General features: G+C 40.2%; 1 protein-coding gene across 3 annotated transcripts in view; it reads left to right on the top strand.

Moving 5' to 3' along the window:
• RNF17 (ring finger protein 17) overlaps nucleotides 1-20,550 on the top strand; it is a 40,833-nt gene that overhangs the window by 17,558 nt on the left and 2,725 nt on the right. For 2 of the 3 annotated variants that reach the window (XM_060273834.1, XM_060273836.1), the window contains 19 exons: nucleotides 128-266; nucleotides 1,116-1,275; nucleotides 2,064-2,179; nucleotides 2,675-2,795; nucleotides 3,623-3,743; nucleotides 4,231-4,455; nucleotides 6,276-6,426; nucleotides 6,769-6,887; nucleotides 7,295-7,385; nucleotides 8,941-9,050; nucleotides 9,749-10,053; nucleotides 11,657-11,820; nucleotides 13,004-13,123; nucleotides 14,032-14,112; nucleotides 15,519-15,647; nucleotides 16,191-16,250; nucleotides 17,897-18,013; nucleotides 18,359-18,512; nucleotides 20,411-20,546. In XM_060273834.1, the coding sequence (XP_060129817.1) occupies nucleotides 128-266; nucleotides 1,116-1,275; nucleotides 2,064-2,179; nucleotides 2,675-2,795; nucleotides 3,623-3,743; nucleotides 4,231-4,455; nucleotides 6,276-6,426; nucleotides 6,769-6,887; nucleotides 7,295-7,385; nucleotides 8,941-9,050; nucleotides 9,749-10,053; nucleotides 11,657-11,820; nucleotides 13,004-13,123; nucleotides 14,032-14,112; nucleotides 15,519-15,647; nucleotides 16,191-16,250; nucleotides 17,897-18,013; nucleotides 18,359-18,512; nucleotides 20,411-20,546 (2,619 nt within the window). The remainder of the gene's footprint in view (nucleotides 1-127; nucleotides 267-1,115; nucleotides 1,276-2,063; nucleotides 2,180-2,674; nucleotides 2,796-3,622; nucleotides 3,744-4,230; nucleotides 4,456-6,275; nucleotides 6,427-6,768; nucleotides 6,888-7,294; nucleotides 7,386-8,940; nucleotides 9,051-9,748; nucleotides 10,054-11,656; nucleotides 11,821-13,003; nucleotides 13,124-14,031; nucleotides 14,113-15,518; nucleotides 15,648-16,190; nucleotides 16,251-17,896; nucleotides 18,014-18,358; nucleotides 18,513-20,410; nucleotides 20,547-20,550) is intronic. The other variant, XM_060273835.1, reaches the window with a different exon arrangement.

Below are 20,550 nucleotides of genomic sequence, written 5' to 3'. Positions count from 1 at the left end.
TAAAAATGTGGCACTTACTGTGAGTACTGGCACCTATTTTTCTAGAAAAAAAGCACTTGTGGGAGCCATCTGAAACTCCCTCTTGTGGCTGACTTCAGCAGTTCATTCTAGATTATTCCTTTACTAGATTTCGCACTGAAGTTTCTGATCAAACTGAAAACATTGAATTCCTGCAGTACTGGTCACCTGCGATACCAAAGGAAAATACAGAAGTCACCATTGTTGTTAGTTATATTACTAGCCCAGGTGATTTCTACATTCAGCTAGTAAGTATTATTCAGTATATTTAATTTTTGTGTTGACATTATTGAAAAATGCTTCCTGAGATTTGGTATGACATGATTTGATTTGTTATTAATTGGAATATTATTAATGGAAAATGAATTTTTTAAAAAATTAATAAAAGAAATATGCTTCCTGAAATGGTTTACACTTTCTATTTTGGAACATTTTGGAGCATAAAAATATAGGTTTATTGCTGTAAATTGGGAGTACGGTAGTACGGTATGTTTTTCAAGTTACCATTTCAGATGTATAAAATACAGATCACTTGCAACCTAAATGGGGATTATGTTCCAGGGACATGAAGCCACAATTGCCTTAGGAACTACCCCTGCACAAGTAATCTTCCTTTCCAGAGCCAGCACACTAAAGGAATATTCACCACCACCACCGTGAAGCAAGGCAGATACTTTTCTAGCTCTCTGCCTTGCTTTTCTTGGGCTCTGAGAGGTTCTCATGAGATGATATGTGTCTGATGAGGCCATGTGAGACCCTCCCAAAGCCCAGTAAGCAAGGCAGAGAGCTTAAAATCTCTTGCCATGCCAGAAAAACTGGTCCTGGAAAGAGCTTAAGAGCTCTCCACCTTGCATGCAATGTCAACTGAGCAAGTCTCCCATATCAGCTGCCTTTTCTCAGCTATCTGATACGCATCTTCACGCATCACAGTCTGGCTTCAGTGTGTCATGTGCTACTTTCCCCCATTTCTTCAGCAGATGTAAAATCAAGTTCTTTAGGTACAGAGTGCATCAGTTTGACTTTCTGTGTGATGTAACATTTAGTAAGAGTGTGTTGACTACAATCCATAGTGGTTAATACTGTTTCCATTGCGTTAGGTAGAAGAAGGCCCAGAATTTGCAGCTTTTCTCAGCAAAGTTGAGGAAGTATATAAAAATGACAACAGAGTTGGCTTGGAAATTCTCTGTCCGGTCCAGGGTCAACCATGCATAGCAAAATTTGAAGAGGATGGAGTTTGGTACAGGGCACAGGTTGTTGGTAAGTAACTGTAGTTTTAAGTTAGAGGACTTTTGTTTTGATGCTCCCCCCCCAATCAAATCACCTCAATATTTTCAAGACACCTATTTAATTCATTTTCTGTTTTAAATGAATGCTGGTTTCTCCCATTTCATTCTCCCACTGATTTCTTTTTCTTATGTCCAAGTAATACACCCATCTTTCCTACAATGAAGCAGGGTTTAATAGCCACACGGCTTGCATTTTCTGGTTTGTGGTAAACCATAGGTACCGTAGATTGAAGTTGCAGCAGGCAAACGATGGTTCACAGTTTATCTCCAAATGAGAATTTGAAACCCACTTCAAAATTTAGGTTTTAATTCTGATCTGTGGGGCAAGTGTTAAACCATGGTTTGCCATTTCGGATATGGGGTGCCGTAACTTGTTCATTAACATGCTACCATTCTTTTTTAATATAACATATAAAACCATATATATATATTTATTGAAAAACAGGCTAATGAATTCTCTTTGTTTAATAATGTAAAGGAGTATCTGTCTCTTGATTGTTGATATTGCTATTATTTAAAATTGCCATGTATGCAGTATTTGATGGATGGTTTTGAAGGAAGTGATGTTGATTTCAAAGTTTGTGTGTGGAGCTCGGATGGGATTACATATATCTGCAGTAACATCACTCTCCTTAATGCTGCAACTCAATCACCGAGGTATGGCTGGACTGAGACTGTCATTGTTGTAGGTGTACACAAATGTTTCCTATAATAATGTCCATGTACCATTGATTCCTAACCACATAATGTTTTCTAAAGGGTTGCCAGGCCACCAAGAAGTTGAGGTTAAATATGTTGACTTTGGGAACACCGCTAAAATAAATGTGAAAGACATGCGTAAAATCAAAGATGAGTTTTTAGCTCTCCCAGCAAAGGTAAGTTAGAACAGCATCCTGCATGAGATAAATCTAAATATGCAGAATGCCATGTATTCCTGACAAAGCACCTTCTGCTCAGCTTGGAGTTCAGTTCCTAATGCTTGTGAATTATCTCCTCTTATAAAGTGTAATTCTGTGTCCACTAAATTCTAACAATATGATAAATGTAACAGATAGAAGTTAGCCGTGTGTCAAGCATTTCTCTAAGAATCTCTCTCCCCTCCAACACATGCAGAGCCAAAGAAATTTGCACACAAGTGCTATGTTTTAAGAGCGGGGCAAGTTGCTGTTGTGTGAAAGGTAGGCACCCTGCGGCTCAACAGTGGGTCTGAGAATACTTGGTGCTATAGCAAGAAAGCACTACAGGAGATGCGTACTTAATTGTTGCCTAGATTAGAGATTGCTGGGAGCCCTGCGTAAGCACACTGAAATTTCATTAAAAGAAGAATGGCATTGAAACTAAAACAAATTAGGCTATGTTTTATAATTTAGGCCATCAGGTGCAAGCTGGCCCATATCATACCAAATAAGGGAGCAAATGAATGGAGTAGTAAATCAAAGGACAGATTTGAAGAACTAATTCAAGATAAATGTATGCTCTGCTTTATTATTGGTAAGTGTTTGTCTGTCTTGGGTAACCTACTGAGTAATTAAAAGCCAAATAGAGTTGCTGGCTCAAAAACCAAATTATCCGTTCTCACTCAGTGGACAGCAACTTGACAGGGACAGTGCCTCCCATCCAGCCTGTCAGGAAAATTCTCAATTTCTCCTTGGGATAAGTACCTTAATGTTGTTAGGACTGCTTGCTGCTCTTGTCATAGGACTATTTCCCTTTCCCTACCTAATTGGATTGGCTTGGTGCTCAGCTACATCCAGCCAGCAACACAGGGGCAGCTTAGTCCCAACCCGATCAATGGTTTTCCAGTTGGGAGGAAGGGGAAGGTATTTGGAATTCAGCCATAAAACATGCTGGCTAACTGTTAAGCCACAGTATCTTATTAACCTACATCACATGACCATTTTGGTGACAAATGAGATAAAATTATTTGTAAGAATATGAAGCTTTGGAAATATATGAGGCTTTCAGAACACTTTTTTTAAAAAAATAAATCCAGTTTTTTAATGCAGAGACTTAAATTATCTGTCACAAATACACAGGCACTACATTTTATTAAGTAATTGTTTCGAAGCAGCCTTCTGGTCTTAATTGGTTTTCTTTGTTCCTCATCTTTCTTAGGTAACTTTTTAAAGTAGCTTACAAAATGCAAAAGCAATTAAAAATCACAGTAGGTAAAAGCAATAAAATCCCAACATAATGAAGTAAAATAAAATGGTTCGCAGCTAAGACCTTCATCATGCCCCCTCCTTTCCCCAACACTCGTAACTAGTTTTTTTTCCCCTTTGGCATTTTGAACTTAAACCTCTTTCAACTACCTCTAGAAAAATCTGAAGACAATATACTGTCTGTTGAGCTCTATGAAAGTGTATGTGTGCCACCAAAGGCATCTTGGAGTGTTAACAGCCTCTTGGTTAAAGAAGGTCTGGCATCTTACGTATTAAGGTGAGTGTGCTGCTTCATTAACTTCAACATGCTCATAATCTTTTTGCAACCTCTGAATTTGAGCAGCCCAGTATTTCTTAGTGAAGTGTATATAATATCAACTCAGGTAGTGCTTAAATGGCTTGGCTTAGTGTTGAGTACAAACATAGACTCACGATTTTGTCTCACTCCAAACAAACTGAACACTAAGCCAAGAAACAAACCTTGGTTTACAGCTCATGGTTCGTTTTGGAGAAAGACAAATCACACCAGAAGCCCAGATTGGCGCATAGCAAGGGTAGAGTGACATTGTGGTGTTTTTTGTTTGTTTTAACAAACCATCACTCTTGCTGGTTTATACGCTTAGCCATGTTTTGGCTTAATGTTAACATGCCAACCAGGTCTTTGTTTAAAACTTGTTGGTTATGTTTTGTGGAGGGCATTTCTGCTGCTACTTGTCTGATATTGACAGATGAAACAAAAAACTAAATAAAACCAAATTCTACAGTGACACCAAAATGATTACCAAATCACATCATGAAGTTTGGGATCCTACTCCAGAAGAACTCTTCAAAGCGCATAGAGATAATTTACAGCCTGGGAATGAAGAGTCGATACAGTTTGAAGGCACAGAATTAGATTGCAGCAAAGAACTGCAAGTGCGAATTAGTCACGTTGTGTCCCCAAGCAAGTTCTACGTGCATTTGATGTCATCGGAACAGATTCTGAAAAGGTAAGGTCCTTTTCCCACTTGACCTGGGTCAGAGCACTTCATGCTTTTTGGTTCTTTTTGTTTTTGACAACTGTTGTTGCTTAACTTTACGTATTCCACAACTCCTGCAGGATGATTAAAATAGTCGTTAAACTAAGAAAAAAGTCTTTGCTGCCAATGTGCCATGTTTTTTTTCCATAAAATGGCCCCTGGGGGACCACAGAATGTCATCAGAATGTCTTGGTTTTTCCCAGGGACTTGCTGTATTTGTGATTCAAGTGTACCAGTGGCAAGACACCCAGCATGTTGGCCACTTCCTATTGTGGATGGCTGGCATGCCAATGCTTGAAAGTTAAAGACAGAAAAATATTTTACATAGATGGATGGGTTAATAGATAGAATAGATAGGAGCAAGTCTTTCCTGTCCCCATACATATGTATGTCTATCTCATGCAGAACTGGGATGGACCAGATTTTTATGGTCCTTTCACCCCTTTACCTGACATAAACGGTGGAAGAAAGTAACCAACTCTTTCTGGCTTGCTCCTGCCTACTCTCCGAAGGGAACATTCAAGCTAAGCGCTCCATGTTCTGTTTGGACAACATTCTCAAGATAATGGTGGGAGTTCAGTTACAAGCATACTAGGAGCAAGTTAACTATCTGGAAGAAAGGATGCAGGGAATGCAGCCCTGGTTATGGTTTATGAACCTACAGTGGTTTTTTGTACCATTGACCACAGTGTCCTGGAGAACCTCTGGTGGTTTAGGGCTGGAGGCATGGCTTTGCAGTGGATTCCACTCTTACCTGCTAGGGGTGCTTTCTGAGAATAGTAATGGGGTTTTTTTTGCTTAGCCATGTGGAAACTGACCTGCAGGATTCTGCATGGTTTGATCCCAACTCCCATGATATTTAACATCTGCTGACAAAAGTGAGTTGAAGTAAAGTATCATCAAATATGCAGACATGAAAATTCCCCCTCTTCCATCTGACTCGGAAGAGGCAGTATGGGCTGGTTGTGGGTCAGTTGAAACCATACAAAACAAAGTTGTTGTGGGTTCTTGGATACTGGATTTGAAGAGGTACCTTATTTGAGGTTGGACTCCTCTTGAAAGAATAGGTGTGTTGCTTGAGTTGCTCCTAGAGGCTATATTGTCACTAGAAGCCCGAGTGGCTTCTGTAGCTAGGGATGCATATTCTCTGCTTCAGCTGGTTCATTAGCTATATAGGCTTTCCCGAACAGAGATAGTCTAGCTGCAGTTAGGCACTTTATATGAACTAGAGTGGACAATTGCAATGTGTTAAGTGGTGCTGCCTTTGAAAAAGGTTCAGATGTTACGAAATGCACCATTGGTTAATGGGCACCACTGTCTGGTTTCAGAATTGCATTGTTTGCCAATTATTAGGTGCTTATGATGACATATAAAGAAAGCCCTGGTCAACTTGGGGTTTAAATATTTGAAAGAACGTTTTGAGACGAGTCCCTTCTTGTGCTACTGCTGCTGATTAACGTCCATGGGGTGGAATGACATCCCATGTACAGTTTTATTGATGCTTTATGATTTCATGTTTTATGTGTTCCCCTTTAGAAATATTGCTAATTATTTTGTGTTAATGTCATATTTGTTAATATCTTTGAAACTAAATGATGAAGGGCGGGTTCTAAACGCACAAAGCAGAAAAGATTGTTCAAGACTAGAAAACAATGTACAGTTGTAATCTTAACAGTTAAATAAATTATTGACCCCACTGTATAGATCTTTAGCCTTTAGAAAAGTAGGTTTCTTTCAGAACAATACTGGCATGTAGAATTGATTGTCTATTTGGCTACTTATAATAATAGTTTACAGGAAAAGATGGCAGCCACTTACTTGGAATCAGAAAGAGAAACAGTTGAATGGAAAACTGATATGAATTGCGCTGCTTTTGTACATGATCTGAATCAGTGGCAGAGAGGCCAAATACGCAGGATTGTTTCAGAAAGTAAACTTGAGGTAAACACCATTATAAAATCACTACTTCATATAGATAAGTATCACTGCGTTCATTATGACTAGGAAGCACTCATTTAGTGATTTAATACCGGTATGTGGAATTTAATGCATTCTTTATCCTAGATAAAACCTAACTTATTAATCAGTTAAACAGGCTGAATGATGTATTACTGCAAAAATCTCTCATCCATTTTCAAAAGAAGTATCATAATGAGGTTGGTTGTACTCTGTAGCCGGCTAAGAGAAGTTTCCTAGCAAGGTCAGCCAGAGTTTTGTAGGTCCATGATAAGTCTAATTTGGGCCATTGAAGAACTGTATTTTTCTTGTACCTGTCTTTTGCAGGTGTTCCTCATTGACTTTGGCATAACTAAAACTATAGATACTGTCTCCCTAAGAGAACTTGAGCAAAATCTGAAGATGCACAAGCCTCTTGCAGTAGAGTGCTCTCTAACAGACATAAGGTAAAGTGTCCATTTCATTCGGTTCTGAAACATGCTTTCTCCCATTCTGCAAGTGTTGCAGCAGTCTTGGGCTTTGAACTTGGGTCTGAAGCAGGGTGCCCAAACCTGTATCTGCTATACCGTGTGTTCACATGCCATGTAGAAACACTAGGAGTGGCCATTTCCAGTGCTCCTTGGGCAGCATCTGTATTTGTCAACAAGACTGAAATTTCTCTATATTTTTTAAAATGAGGAATGAGACTCACTGGGCAGTTGAAAAATATAATGCTTAATCGAAGTGATGCTGTTACAGATGTTCCACCTGCTGGAAGATGTGTGTCCCCTCCAGCAATTGTATGAGCAATAGGGGAGAGGGTATCATTTGAGATGAAATTATTTTTCATTCCTCCCCATGCATCTCGTTTTAGACCAGCTGGTGGGACTGAGCAGTGGACAGGAACTGCCTGTGATGTTCTTGCGCGTTACTTAACTGGAGCTGTGGTAAACCTAATAATACAGGTTTGTAGCGGTATAGGCCTAACTTTAATAGAGAGCTTTGTAGTGGTAAATGTGTGATTTACCAGTGCAAGTTTTCTTTCGGGGAGAATTGTAACCTCTTTGTACAACTAAAACATGTGGAGTATGTAGTTGGCTAAGATACTGGAACGTGTCCCTTTATTACTTCGGGCCCCCAGGATTCTGTCTGGATGGAGACTTGGAATATGCCTTAGCTCACACAACCTTGAACACTCTTCCTCTCCAGGGAGGAAGTGACAAAATGTATGTGTGGTTCTGCTTTGTTAGAACTAGAATTGGCCAGCATTCTTACTAGCTTCTCCCTGTAGTGAAAAGAGCACAATCTGGCTGCTGTGATAAAATCCATTTGGTTAAGTAATGACAACGAATCAGGTAGTTGGCTAAGAACACTTCAGCCAACATCAAAGTCTCTTTTGGAAACCACTGAGTTTAGTGAAAACTTGCCAGCTTATGTTGAGGTGGCGGGCAGATCATTTAAAGGAAACATTGGCTTGTCAGCAAGCCCTTCCAAGTGTGTAAAGTTGAAATTGTGCAAGTAAAATGCATCTAAGTTATGAGCCTGCTCTCCAAGCAAATAGTTTGGTTGGCATCCATCTGTTTTGAGAGACAATGGAGGGGGTGTTGGGGGGTTGCAGTTAATGTTCTGCATCCCATAACCCTTCATTTGGGGTTGGTCACTGTGCTGCATCCTGTAAGGGAGGTTATGGCTGTGTCCAAATATGCAAGAAGCTATTGATTATATCTGGTTTATCTGCAAACAGGGTGACATCTAGGCTAGTGTTTGATATCTAGCAAAGAGTATCATGCAGAGATGTCATCAACATTCTCTTCAATTGCTCTGTATGATGTATGTTAATGTCCTACCTGTAAGTACATCTGGGAATACAAATTATTGTCTTAAGTCTGGATGACAGTACTTGGCTTCCTAATTGCCTATCCCATCGGTTAGAATAGAGAGGGTTCCCAAATTCTGTCACTGTACTTGCTCAGGATGGTTTAAATCAGGCCTGGTGGTGAAGGGAACACATTTTAAATAAACAGAAGATGCCCCAGTTCTAAACATTTCTCACCAAATTTGATCTTGTTTTATTACATGTTTTGTGTTTTTATCTTACATTTTTATGCTGTGAACTACCCTGCAATTTACAGATGAAGGGTAGTATACTAATTTAATAATAATAATAATAATAATAATAGTCTACTCAATTCCTTTCCCATTTATTCCTGAATGTGGTAATCCAGTACTACTTCTGTCCAGTCATAAATACATATTTTTGGAAAGTTAGCCATACTCTTCTCACAGAAGCTTGTGCCTGTCTACAATTTCATTTACTAATATATAGAAGTTGTGAACTCAGCACAAGTATCTAGGATTTGTTGCATTTCCTGACATACGTCAGTAAACTAGCAGTTTGCTATGTATTAATTTGATGGTTTGGCCAGTTGCTGCACACTGAAGAACTTTGTTTCACTTTATAGTAGTAATGCAAAACCAACAATAGCTGCCTTTTCTTACAAGAAGTATGTTTTATCCCAGGAAAGTAACACGTCACCTTTACCTGTGAAAGTTTTTAGCAAAGATGGAGGGCTATATACTGACATTTCGGAATACATGATTAAAGAAGGTTTGGCATTTAGAAAAAGAAGGTATGCATTTTTCAGAATATTTATGCTCTCTTGGGTGCTGGATGTCTCCAAGTGAGTTTAGCACTTCCTATCTCTTGAAGGCAGGAAACAGTGTGACTTCAAAGGAAGTATTTAGCACTTCCTTCCTATTGAAGCCTAAGTTCATTTCCTTCCTTTGTTCAGAGAAAACCACTTGGGCAAAGCTATCACCTGTGGCTTTATAATATATAAGAACATTGTAATAACTGATATGCTTGATATAAAAAAAGCTTTGAACATTTGAAATGAACTATATAAATTTGAAGTATTATTATTTGTTACTTGAATAAGTTTAATTTTACTAATTCCTAACAAAGCCAACAGCTGCTAGCACCTCAGACTCGGTTTAGTTTATCAATAGTATTGAGGACTAACTAGCAATAGAACTCTTTAAGAAAGGTATTAGAGAGTATTTTTCACCAAGTATCATCTATCTCTTTGGAAAAGCTAGATAGAGATAATTACTTCATGATGTTGGGTGAATGATAGGCAGGTGGTCTTACCCACCTGTCAAAGTTGCCCCATGAGTAGGTAAGTTCAGGGTCAGGTCCCCTTAGTAACTTTCCTAAGCTGCAGAATTCAAGAAAAGAATTGGCCTGAAAAAGTCTTTGGGCTAGAAATAAAATTAAAACTTGAATTTTATTTGATTCCATTACTGGATGACCTATTTTCTGTTGAAGCTCCCTTAGAGCATCTAGTACAGCATCCCTTGAGAAGCCACCTGACACGCCCTTCCAGCAAGAGAATGTAGACGTAAGCCAATTGCTTGCAGACACAGAATGTACACCAGCCTCTTCCAAACCAGAGAAAGACGTTGATCCTTCGATCACAGATCACAAAGAGCAAGAACTGAAAGTCTCTTTGACTCGCCCTGTAACAGTTGAAGCCTACAAACCACCAGCCATCCCTTCCTCAGCCATCTTCAGTGCTGTAGTCAGCTGCGTTTCAGACACTGGAACTATTTATGTGATTCCAAAGTCACAAGGTAAAAGGCAAAATGTTGTACTGCAGTGATGATATGCAATTGCAGCATTAGTACTGTACATAATTTTCTTAACTTTTGATATTTACTGATTTGTATCAGTAAAATACAACACAAACCTTGCAAAACAACATAAACTGAGCTGTGTGCCACAGCTCAACATCATAGCAGGAAAAGCAGCCAGAGTTGGATGCAGAGAAAGGAAACAAACTTTGAGACCAGAAACCAGAGTCCCTCCAAAAGGAGACATTGTTCGCTGGTCGCCAAAGCATTTTATCTCAGTGCTTGCATATATACTAAATTGGAACCGTGTTGCTGAGAACTTGTCTGTGTGTATTTCTCCCCTCGCTTTTCTGCATTGTTAATTTTTCAGCCAGAGCCAGTTGCCCAGACCCTAGCACACAAATGTTTAATTGAGCAGCCACTCAAATCCTTGAGTGAGCCATGATTTCAAGTTGCAGCCACTAGGAGTATCAAATCTTTTATATGACACTACTCATTCTAAAGAGAAAGCAGCAGAATAGGATCAAGTACTACAAATTGCTGGAAAATGAAACCAACAGAAGCAAAAAATCGTGTGCCAGGAAGTCTGCACCATTGCCTATGCCAGTTTTTCCCAAACTTGGGTCTCCAGCTGTTTTTGGACTACAATTCTCATAATCTCTGACTACTGGTCCTGATAGCTAGGAACGATTTTCCCCAAGTTTGGGAAACTGGCCTATGCCTTCCATAAATGAAAGAGGGTGCCTTTCACTGCACCTGCTCCAGCAATAGTGGTGACAAATCTGGATTTATATAATTGAATGTCACAGGAGTCCATTGCCAGCCATGTGTTCGTTAACAGACAGTCCTATTTTGTACATTGTTGTTGTTATTATTATTTATTTATTTATTTATTTATTTATTTATATCCCGCCCATCTGGCCGGGCCTCTCCACCCACATTTATTACAAAATCTTAACAAAGACTGGACAGTGTTTCGCTCATTCTGGAAAGATGAAGCTCAGTAACACACAACCCTGGAAATGAACCAAAGGTTGTGGCAGTATCTTTCTTCTAAACAGTTAGATATTCTTGCATTAAGTTGGCGAAAACTGCCTTTTCAAAAACTGAAGGGGCAGCTTCCAACAGGATATTAAAAACATAATAAAATATCAAACATTAAATGCTTCCCCTATACATGCAGTATGCAAATGAGTACCTGCTTTTTAATAATAATAAAACCCACAATGCCAGTATATCATGAAGTAATTTATATTTAGAGGTAGCATTTTTACAGTAGCAGAGACGGGACTATTGCATGGAGAGTAGAAACAGTGGCAAAAGAGGCCCCTCAAAAATCCTCACCTGGGAGAAGGATTGCCTCTTTCTTGACTGTTTCTACTTTCTCTGAACTAGACCAGCCTCTCCTAAAGTGTAAATAATGCTGCCACTCATACTTCAAGGAAATTTAAGCATTTAATTCAAATATATTTTATGTTGCAACTCTTAAATTATTCTGTTAAGCCATTATATTGATATTCCACTATACGAATATATGGAACTTGGTTAAAAGTGATCATATAAATAGCTTTAACAAAGCTCACTTCTTGGCATTTTTCTCCAGAGCAGCAGCTAAATATGCTGATGAGTGATATACAGAAGAACTTCAAATGTCTAGGTCTTTTGGAACCCTACAGTTGGAAAAGGGGAGAAGCTTGTGTTGTAAGAGCAGCAGATACATTGTGGTATCGAGGGGAAGTTATGGAAGTTGGCAGCGGCATTACCAAGGTAAGACTGGTGTGACAATAATTGCATTCCCTGAATAGGGAAGAACCAAAGCTCACTGGTTGAGCACCTGCTTGGCATGCAGAAGGACCCTAGCTCATTCCTAGCATCTCCAGGTAGCTCTGGGAATCTCTCCTGCCCAAAGCCCTGGCAATCTGGTCTCAGTTGGTGTTGACAGTACTAAGCTAGATGGATCAGCGGTCCGGTTTGGGATAAGGCATATTCATGACCTCTTAGTATGAGTTTTGATTAGAAGTAAGGGATGTTTGCTACCACCTCACCACATTACGTATCAGGCAAGTGTAGGGGTGGTCATTATTCTGTGTCAAGCTTTCCCTTAAGCCCAGGAGGAGTAGAGAACGTGGTAGAACATTCTGTCTGTAAAGCTCTGAGCATTGTATAATGAGTGATCTAGAAATTCTATAGATGAAACAAAGGAAGCTAACAATGGGAGATGCAGGAGAGAACACTCGAGCACAGGCAAGCCCCCATTTACGCAGGGGTTATGTTCCAAGGCAGTGCACGTTTAAGTGACGTGTATATTTGAAACGCCATTGAAAAAGCCTGCAAACACCCCACTGACTTTTTGGGGTCTCTTCCAAGATGGGCATGGTTGCACATACATTGGATGCATGATAATAATTTGGGGGGGGGGTGTTGCCTGTACTGTAATTCTTCCATGTGTCCTGATAAATTTGCGTGTTAATAAATAGCTTCACTAAACTTGCACAATTCATGATTTTGTAATTGAGGTACTTACTTCCTTTAAAGCAGAAGTTCCCAAACTCTGTGTGAGCTGCAGCATGTCTCTGAAGAATTCAAATTGTAATACAGTAAAATATAATACAATAAAAGAAGCAAGAAAATGCAATTAAGACTCATTCAGCATAGTGCATTGCAATTGCTACAGCAGGCAGAAAAATAATTAAGCAGCCCAGCAAGACCACCAGCAGTGTTCAAGTACCGGTACTCCATGGTGCTGGAGTGGGTGGGTAGAAACCAGCCTTAAAGAGACTCAATAGCTCTTCCCCAACAGTTAGGTCATGCCTACTTCCCAAAACTACCTCTAGGGTAAATAAGCGAAGGATGGGTCTGTTGTGCCTGGCTGGCATGCATTTAAAAACAGAAAAGAATCACATCATGAAATTTGGGAATTAATCTGCTGGTTGTGTTGCTTTTTGTGTAGGTGCTGTACTTGGACTATGGCTATATTGAGAAGATTCCTCAATGTCATCTCTATCCAACTGTTTTGTATGCAGACATACCACCATTTTCCATACCGTGTCAGCTCTATAAAACTGTACCAGTGAGTAGAGGCTGCATTTTGAAATGTACTAAGCACCTGGTCTTGTGAACAGTGAGCATAGAAACAATTACATATGCAACGCTTGTGCCTTCGTAAGTTCCAGAACGCTTCTGGATTTTCTGCAAATGGAAAAACTGCTCAAGAGAAAACCCTTAAAAGATTGTGCTAAAAGGGTGGCAGGCTATTCCACAAAGCAGTATTTTAAAGTCGACATATCACTTTCCTGTCGTAGTCTAAACAATGGCATCATGCTATAGCATGGCTGTAATAGTCACTGGGCAATGTCCCAGGCCATGTCCCAGGGAATTGTAGGGAAGTTTTTAATGGTTAATGCTGTACTGTATTGTGTTTTTAATATTCAGTTGGGAGCTGCCCAGATTGGGAAACCCAACCAGATGGGCGGGGTATAAATTATTTATTCATTTATTTACTTATTTTTGAAGTTTGGCTTCATGTAAAGACTGAAGTGCCATTCACTACCCTGAGGAGACACTGGCCTGAGAACAGATAAACAGGAGCAACTACTGTATGAACATAACTGAACTTTGAGGAAGGCAGGAAACAAGAGCATAATGAGAGCCCAACCCATTTCCATAGTGTTTGTTCCTGCCTTGGTCAGAAGGTGGAGCAATAGCCCAACATACCATTCCTGTTAGCAGAAAGGAAATGGAGGTCTTGTCTGCCATATACTTCCTGTATAAATCTCAGGGATTAGATCATATAGAACACGGCAGGTGTTTTGCACAAGACATTTTGGCATTTGAAGCAGAAACTGACGTTTGGTTAAAAGGAACTTAATTTTTCCCTTATAATGTTGAAACCATTCTAATCTCCAAGATAGGGCCAGTCCTGAGTGTTTTTACATAATGTACTGATGTGCTGGTGATTTTTCTACCTTGGTTATCCAGGTTGGAACTGTTTGGCAGCAGGATGCAGTTGAACTTCTTCAAGAACTACTTACGAAAAGGCTTGTTGAAATAAATATTATGGTAAGCATAAAAACAAATTGTGTAAGTCCTGCTTCTCTTGCAATCAGTCCCCCACCCCCAACAACAAAAAAATCATTTCTGCCGGTGGATTTTGTCAGATTTAGACTTCCTCTTAGACTTCCAAGAGCAAGCTGCACATATTTTGGATTTATTTCACTTTCAAAACCAATTACGATGTGACAAGTGCATTCCTGTTTTTTTCTCCTGTCCTGTTCATTTATAAAATAAGGGATGGGGAGGACTTTTCCATAATATGAAATGGGGCCTGTAGGGGAGGAGTAGTCAACCTTCACACTTCATGATTCAGGTATTCTTAATTTACTTCTGATAATAGAACAGAGCCTTTGGAAGTAAAGTAAGATCCTGTGGTAACAGATGGTGAAGGGGAAGAGGGTTCAGTTCCCTTTTCTTTATTCCTTTTTACAGTAAACCCGCATCTTACACTTACTTACACATGGAGAGTGGAGGAAACCAATTCCCTGTTTATTACCCTTCCCCTACACCTGCACAAAGCTGTGATCCACAGACTTACCTGGTTTTGGGAAGGAGGCACGAGGGCTCTAGCAGGGTCCCAGCTCCTGTCAGCCTAGCAATTCAAAAGCACACCAGTGCAAGTAGATAAATTGGTGCCACTGCGGCAGAAAGGTAAACGGCGTTTCCATGCGCTCTGGCTTCCGTCACAGGGCTCCGTTGCGCCAGAAGCAGTTTAGTCATGCTGGATACATGACATAAGCTGTCTGTAGACAAATGGCAGCTCTCTCGGCCTGAAAGCAAGAGGAGTGCCACACCCCATAGTCGCCTTTGACTGGACTTAACCATCCAGGAGTCCTTTACCTTTTACCCAGAGCCCTCCCTCCCAAAGCTGAACAAGCACTTAGTAGGCTTTGGGAAGGGGGTGTGGGGACTCTAGGACCCTGCTGGAGCTCTTGCACCACCTTCCCAAAGCTGGGCCAGAAGCATTGGGGGGGGGATCCAAAGGCTTGCCTTGGAACTGAACCCTTGCATAAGATGCAAGCTTACTGTACTGAATTGTGAATATTAATAGGCTTTGAATCAAACTGCTGCGTTACTAATTATGAAATTAGGAGATGGGGTAAGACAGAGTTACAGAACAAGCCATGTTATTATCAAGAGTGATATCAGACAAATAGCAGAACCATAAAATGTTAGAAACAAATATGAAAAACATTAGGAGGAAATTCCGTAAGATACATGCCACTTGGTTAGCAATGGAATTGTACTGTGCCATATACTTTGCTTTTTCTATGCTTCCACTTGAGTACTTGGTGTATCTGTTCTTAAGGGTTCTGTGAGTAGCTTTGTTCTGTTCAGCCATAGGCCCACTTTTTGAGGTTAAAACAGTAGCAGAATTGATAATGCAGTAATCTTTTGCCTGGCTTTAACAGGAACATTCAGACAGCCCATGGGATAAAGTATCCGTTAAACTCTGTTTCTCTGGAATGTCGCTCTCGTCTTTCATGGCGTACCATAAACATTGCATTAGTGAAGATGATGCCGGTCACTTGCCAAAACTGGTAATCTTTTCTTTCAGCTCTAGGATTGATATAAAGCTTAACATGGGTATGTTATTTAGTTTGCCTATTTTTCCTGCATTACAGTTCCACGTCATATCCAGTGTTTTCAGTTGGTAGTTAATACTGTTGCAATGGCTGGCAAATCAAACAATGTAATTCCTTATTAAATCCAAAAGCAATTTGCTACCCAATGCAAGATGTATGTAAAAAGGTAACAAGCTCAAAATTAAGGGGTAGTTCCTCCGGTGGGGGACACGTGCTCCCCTACCTGGGGGTAGTTTGTCCACATTTGGTCCCCACCCTGCAGTTATAAGGTGTTAATGGTTTTGTTTAAGGGCTTGTATTGTACCTGCACAAGTGCACTATGCACCAGATTAGCCCTGATGTTTCGGCAGAAATTTTATTTTTCCCCAGAATGCTAGATTGCAATCCAAGGGATTGAAAATGTTTTGAGACAAACCACTGCTTGCAGGCATTAGCTTGCAAGTCAGTTAATATACTTTTAGAAATTAAAACAACTTCTTTCTTTCTCATATGTTCTAGGCTATAACCTATTGCAGTGAAGAAGATCATTTGGAGCAAAACTGTGAAATCAGTCATGAGGTAAATGTTAAAATATGTCAATGGATTTCTTGGTTTTCAAGCTAATAATTAGCTTGATAATGTGTTGAAGCCAGTTTGGTATCTCCCAACTTTTGTGACCCCAGCCAGCCACTAACATCCATTATAGTTTGTTTTGAGTGGATCAAGTCTGTAAGGTTTTTGCGGTGGGGAGACATTGGGTCAGTTTTGATGCCTTTCCTGAAAGTAGGTTTTGGGATAGGGTGTACATTAAGTGTGCAGTTGGTGGTGGTTAGCCCAAATTGGACATCTTTAATGAAATGCATCATACTGCATTTTCCCAGCATTTTAAAACTGCACAAACAAGCTCTCTTCCTTGCTCCCCAAATAGCACACCAATCTGAATAGTGAGTCTTGCACAGAATAGTCTCCATTACATCACTGGTACCATCTTTTCATCTTTCTTTTCCACTTCTTCACCAACCATTCCAAGTAGGAAAGCCTCTGGAGTTTTCTTTATATTATATTTAAATATTTTCTTTAACTCTTCTAATACCCCATTCCAAAAAGGCTTTATCTTAGAACAATACCACCATATATGTGTGAATGTGTCTATTTCCTTCTGGCACCTCCATTCTTGGCAAGATGTTCATTTTGATAGTTGCTATCTTCCCCAGATATTTCTGTATTCAGTGGCGGCAGCAAGAATCCTAATTGCTAAGTTATGGAAAAGCCAGGAAGTTCCCACCATTAGAAATTGGCAAGAGAAAGTAATTAGTTATATTGAATTAGCCAAATTGACAAATTCAATAAGGGGTGGTTCGAATAAAAAATTTAAAAATAATTGGGGAAAATTTGGAATATATGTTAAAGAGCTTGGGTTAAAAACAAATAACTTGTAGAACTCCCAGGAGGAAAGTACATGTAAGCAGTGGAAAGGTAAATAAATCTGAAGCCAGGGAGGAGGAGAAGGGGAAGTCGAATTGCAAACAAGATGTGAACAAGAAAATGCATAAGTTAGGTTGAAATGACAATGTGGAAGATAGGATAAAGCATGCTTGAAGTTTATATGATTGTTTATCTGTATATTTTTTGGTTTGTATTTTAGTTGGATGTTATGTTTTATATTTTAAAATTGTTGTTGTTGTTGTTTAGTCGTTTAGTCGTGTCCGACTCTTCGTGACCCCATGGACCATAGCACGCCAGGCACTCCTGTCTTGCACTGCCTCCCGCAGTTTGGTCAAACTCATGTTCGTAGCTTCGAGAACACTGTCCAACCATCTCGTCCTCTGTCGTCCCCTTCTCCTAGTGCCCTCAATCTTTCCCAACATCAGGGTCTTTTCCAAGGATTCTTCTCTTCTCATGAGGTGGCCAAAGTATTGGAGCCTCAGCTTCACGATCTGTCCTTCCAGGGAGCACTCAGGGCTGATTTCCTTAAGAATGGATAGGTTTGATCTTCTTGCAGTCCACGGGACTCTCAAGAGTCTCCTCCAGCACCATAATTCAAAAGCATCAATTTTAAAATTAATAAAGATTTAATATATTTTTTTAAAAAAAGACATCACTGGTACCAACTTTATTCAAGTGCACCCAAGTTGCATTTCTTGTCATTTTCTGTGCATAGCTCATATTGCTGCTGCTTGCATCTCTAGACACATAAAGATTTCCTGCTTCCTCCTTTTTTCTAGGAGTTACTGATGTCTGAAGTAGATACTCCCCTACTGCCACCCTATAGCTTGCCATCGCTGCCTGTTCTTGGAGAACTTTTTCCAATTAAAGTAACACATGTTGTGTCACCTAATGAGGTATCATGGTGAAGTAAATATTTTTGCTGTTATCGGGGTCTGTTGTAATTGCATCCTTTCACAGAAGCTCATCCTGTGTTTTAGAACTTGAACTTGTGGGAATTGGGATCCTCTTAGTTACTTCCATTGTTTGAGATGTATAACGATAGCTTTTGAAGCATGAGGCAAGACTGCCTAAGAAGTTGCCTATGGTTTATGGGCACTTGCTAGTATTTCTAGTAATTTTGATTCCATTCAGATAGTCAAAACTGGGAGACTTATCCATCCTGTATGTTGGACGATGCTCTCACTTCAAGATCTTTGATATATATTTATGATATATGACACCAATTACTTTCCCCCTAGGTGTACATTACCATTGATCAGCGAGACCGTCCCAACCATCAAGATGATAAAGAGGACACAGAAGTCAGTGGGGACTTTGAAACTCTAGACCAAGCCTTGAGTCGATGTAATCAGAACTTGGAGTCCATCCCTTTCCTAACTGATTTTCGGAAAGGTATTATATTTCTTAGTAATTTGCATTTATACATTCTGTAATTGAAGGTAAAAAGTTACTTAACTACTTTAGAACAAAACTTCTCTACAGTCTGCTTGCATTCAGAATCAAATAAGAGAAAACAGACTTATTTATTCAATTTGTATACCGCCCTATACCCGTAGATCTCAGGGCGGTTCGCAGCATATAAACTCTTGAAAGCTGTTAATTTATGCTTGTTGCTATAAAAACTGTGCAATGAATTCTCTGAATTTCTGCTGAACTTCAGATAGTGTAGTGATGCTAGTGTTAGGGTGCCAGCAAGTAGGCACACTGAAGAGCAGCAGACACGGTCGGATAAGCCAAGGTCAACAGTCTGGTCAGAGCCAGTTGAAGTCAGACAGTTACGTGGGAGTCAAGAGTAGCCAAGGTCAGTTAAAGCCAGAAGTCCAAAAGCCGGGGTCAGGGAAGCCAGAAGTCTTACGTGGAGTCAAGAGTAGCCAAAGTCAGTTCAAGCCAGAAGTCCAAAAGCCGGGGTCAGGAAAGCCAGAAGTCTTACGTGGAGTCAAGAGTAGCCAAAGTCAGTTCAAGCCAGAAGTCCAAAAGCCGGGGTCAGGAAAGCCAGATCAAGATTACAGGAACCAAGGACAAGATGAGCGAGGCAACTAAGCACTTCAGTACGACGTTGCAGACGCTGAGGAGTGGCCAGCCGGTCTCTCTTAAGTAACAGGTTCCCTCCCCCGCTTTTTATGAGCTGCAGCTGTTTCTAATTGCAGCCAGCGTTTTTCAGCTCTGCGTTCCTTTGCAGAGAAGGGAGGGGAAGGGGCCATCTGATAACCTGCCTGACTGGGGCCTGGTTCTGGATCGACTTGTTGCTGCAGTTCTGATCTTCCCTCCTCCCTGACAGATTGCTCTTCTTCTGAGTGCTGCCACCAGTCTTCCCCAGGTGTGAATTCCTCAGATTCCTCTGTGGGGGCTTGTCAGGGGGGGCTAGCCACCACTCCTCCTCGTCTGTCTAAACCCTGACAGCTAGTACCATGAGGTTGCAATAAGTGTCTCATGATAAATACTGGGCTCCATTAAACTAAAGAAAGTATTTATTAAAATATAGTAGGGTGTTTTGATGTGTGTTATTCTGTTCTCCTTCGTGTGTTGGAAGTCTCTCGAGTGGTTTAGCTGTCACTTCACTTCTTGCAGGATATAAAAAAAAACCAGATCGTGATGACTGGGAGAGGGGGCTGACAGCCGTGGAGTGTTTCTGGCACACAGTAGCCATCTATAACTACAGTTTATCACATCTCATAATAGTAGAGCTAGGGAGCCACCTAGTGAAGCAGAATGTTGGAAGATGAGTAGGATGTAGGACGTAGGCCTAAATCTATTCCTTTGGATAATTTTATTTAATGCCTTCCCAGTTTTGCTTAGCTAATGGTGATCCACAATGCAATACAGTCCTACGTCAGTTTAAGTACTCCGCCGACCCATCTGGAACAGATTAATCCACTTTCCATTACTTACAATGGGAAAGTTCGCTTCAGGTTAAGTACAGACTTTCGGAACCAATTGTGTACTTAAACCGAGGTACCACTGTATAAATGGTTATAGGAGGGAGTACCCTTTTTTCAGCTGGAGGACTTCACTCACCCATGATCAACCCTTTGCATATCAAAGTGGACATGGTCAAAAGCTTTAAAAAAAAAAAGAATTGGTAACACATTTGGGGGCACAGAATCTTTTGGCATCACAGTACAGAACTTATAAGAGCAGTTAGTTTAAAAAAAACCTCTGCAAATTAACTATAATCTTAAAAAAGCAATAGGGGGTACATAAAACTAGGGAGCCAGATCCAGATCGCAGGTTAGCCACCCATGTTGCAGCATTGGATGCTGAAATTTAAACAGCTTTTCTCCCTTTGTTAGACATGCCTTGCCTTGCAAAATACAGTGATGGCTTCTGGTATCGAGCAAAGCTCATCTCAATTCAGGAATGCAATCCTCTTTTGATTATGGTGGAATTTGTTGACTATGGATCCAGCGAAACAGTGCCCACAAGCAGGTAA

The sequence above is a fragment of the Zootoca vivipara genome, chromosome 4 (assembly GCF_963506605.1).
Source record: "Zootoca vivipara chromosome 4, rZooViv1.1, whole genome shotgun sequence".
Taxonomy (NCBI): domain Eukaryota; kingdom Metazoa; phylum Chordata; class Lepidosauria; order Squamata; family Lacertidae; genus Zootoca; species Zootoca vivipara.
The sequence above is the reverse complement of the archived record's forward strand: the minus strand, read 5'-3'. Positions and strand labels throughout refer to the sequence as shown.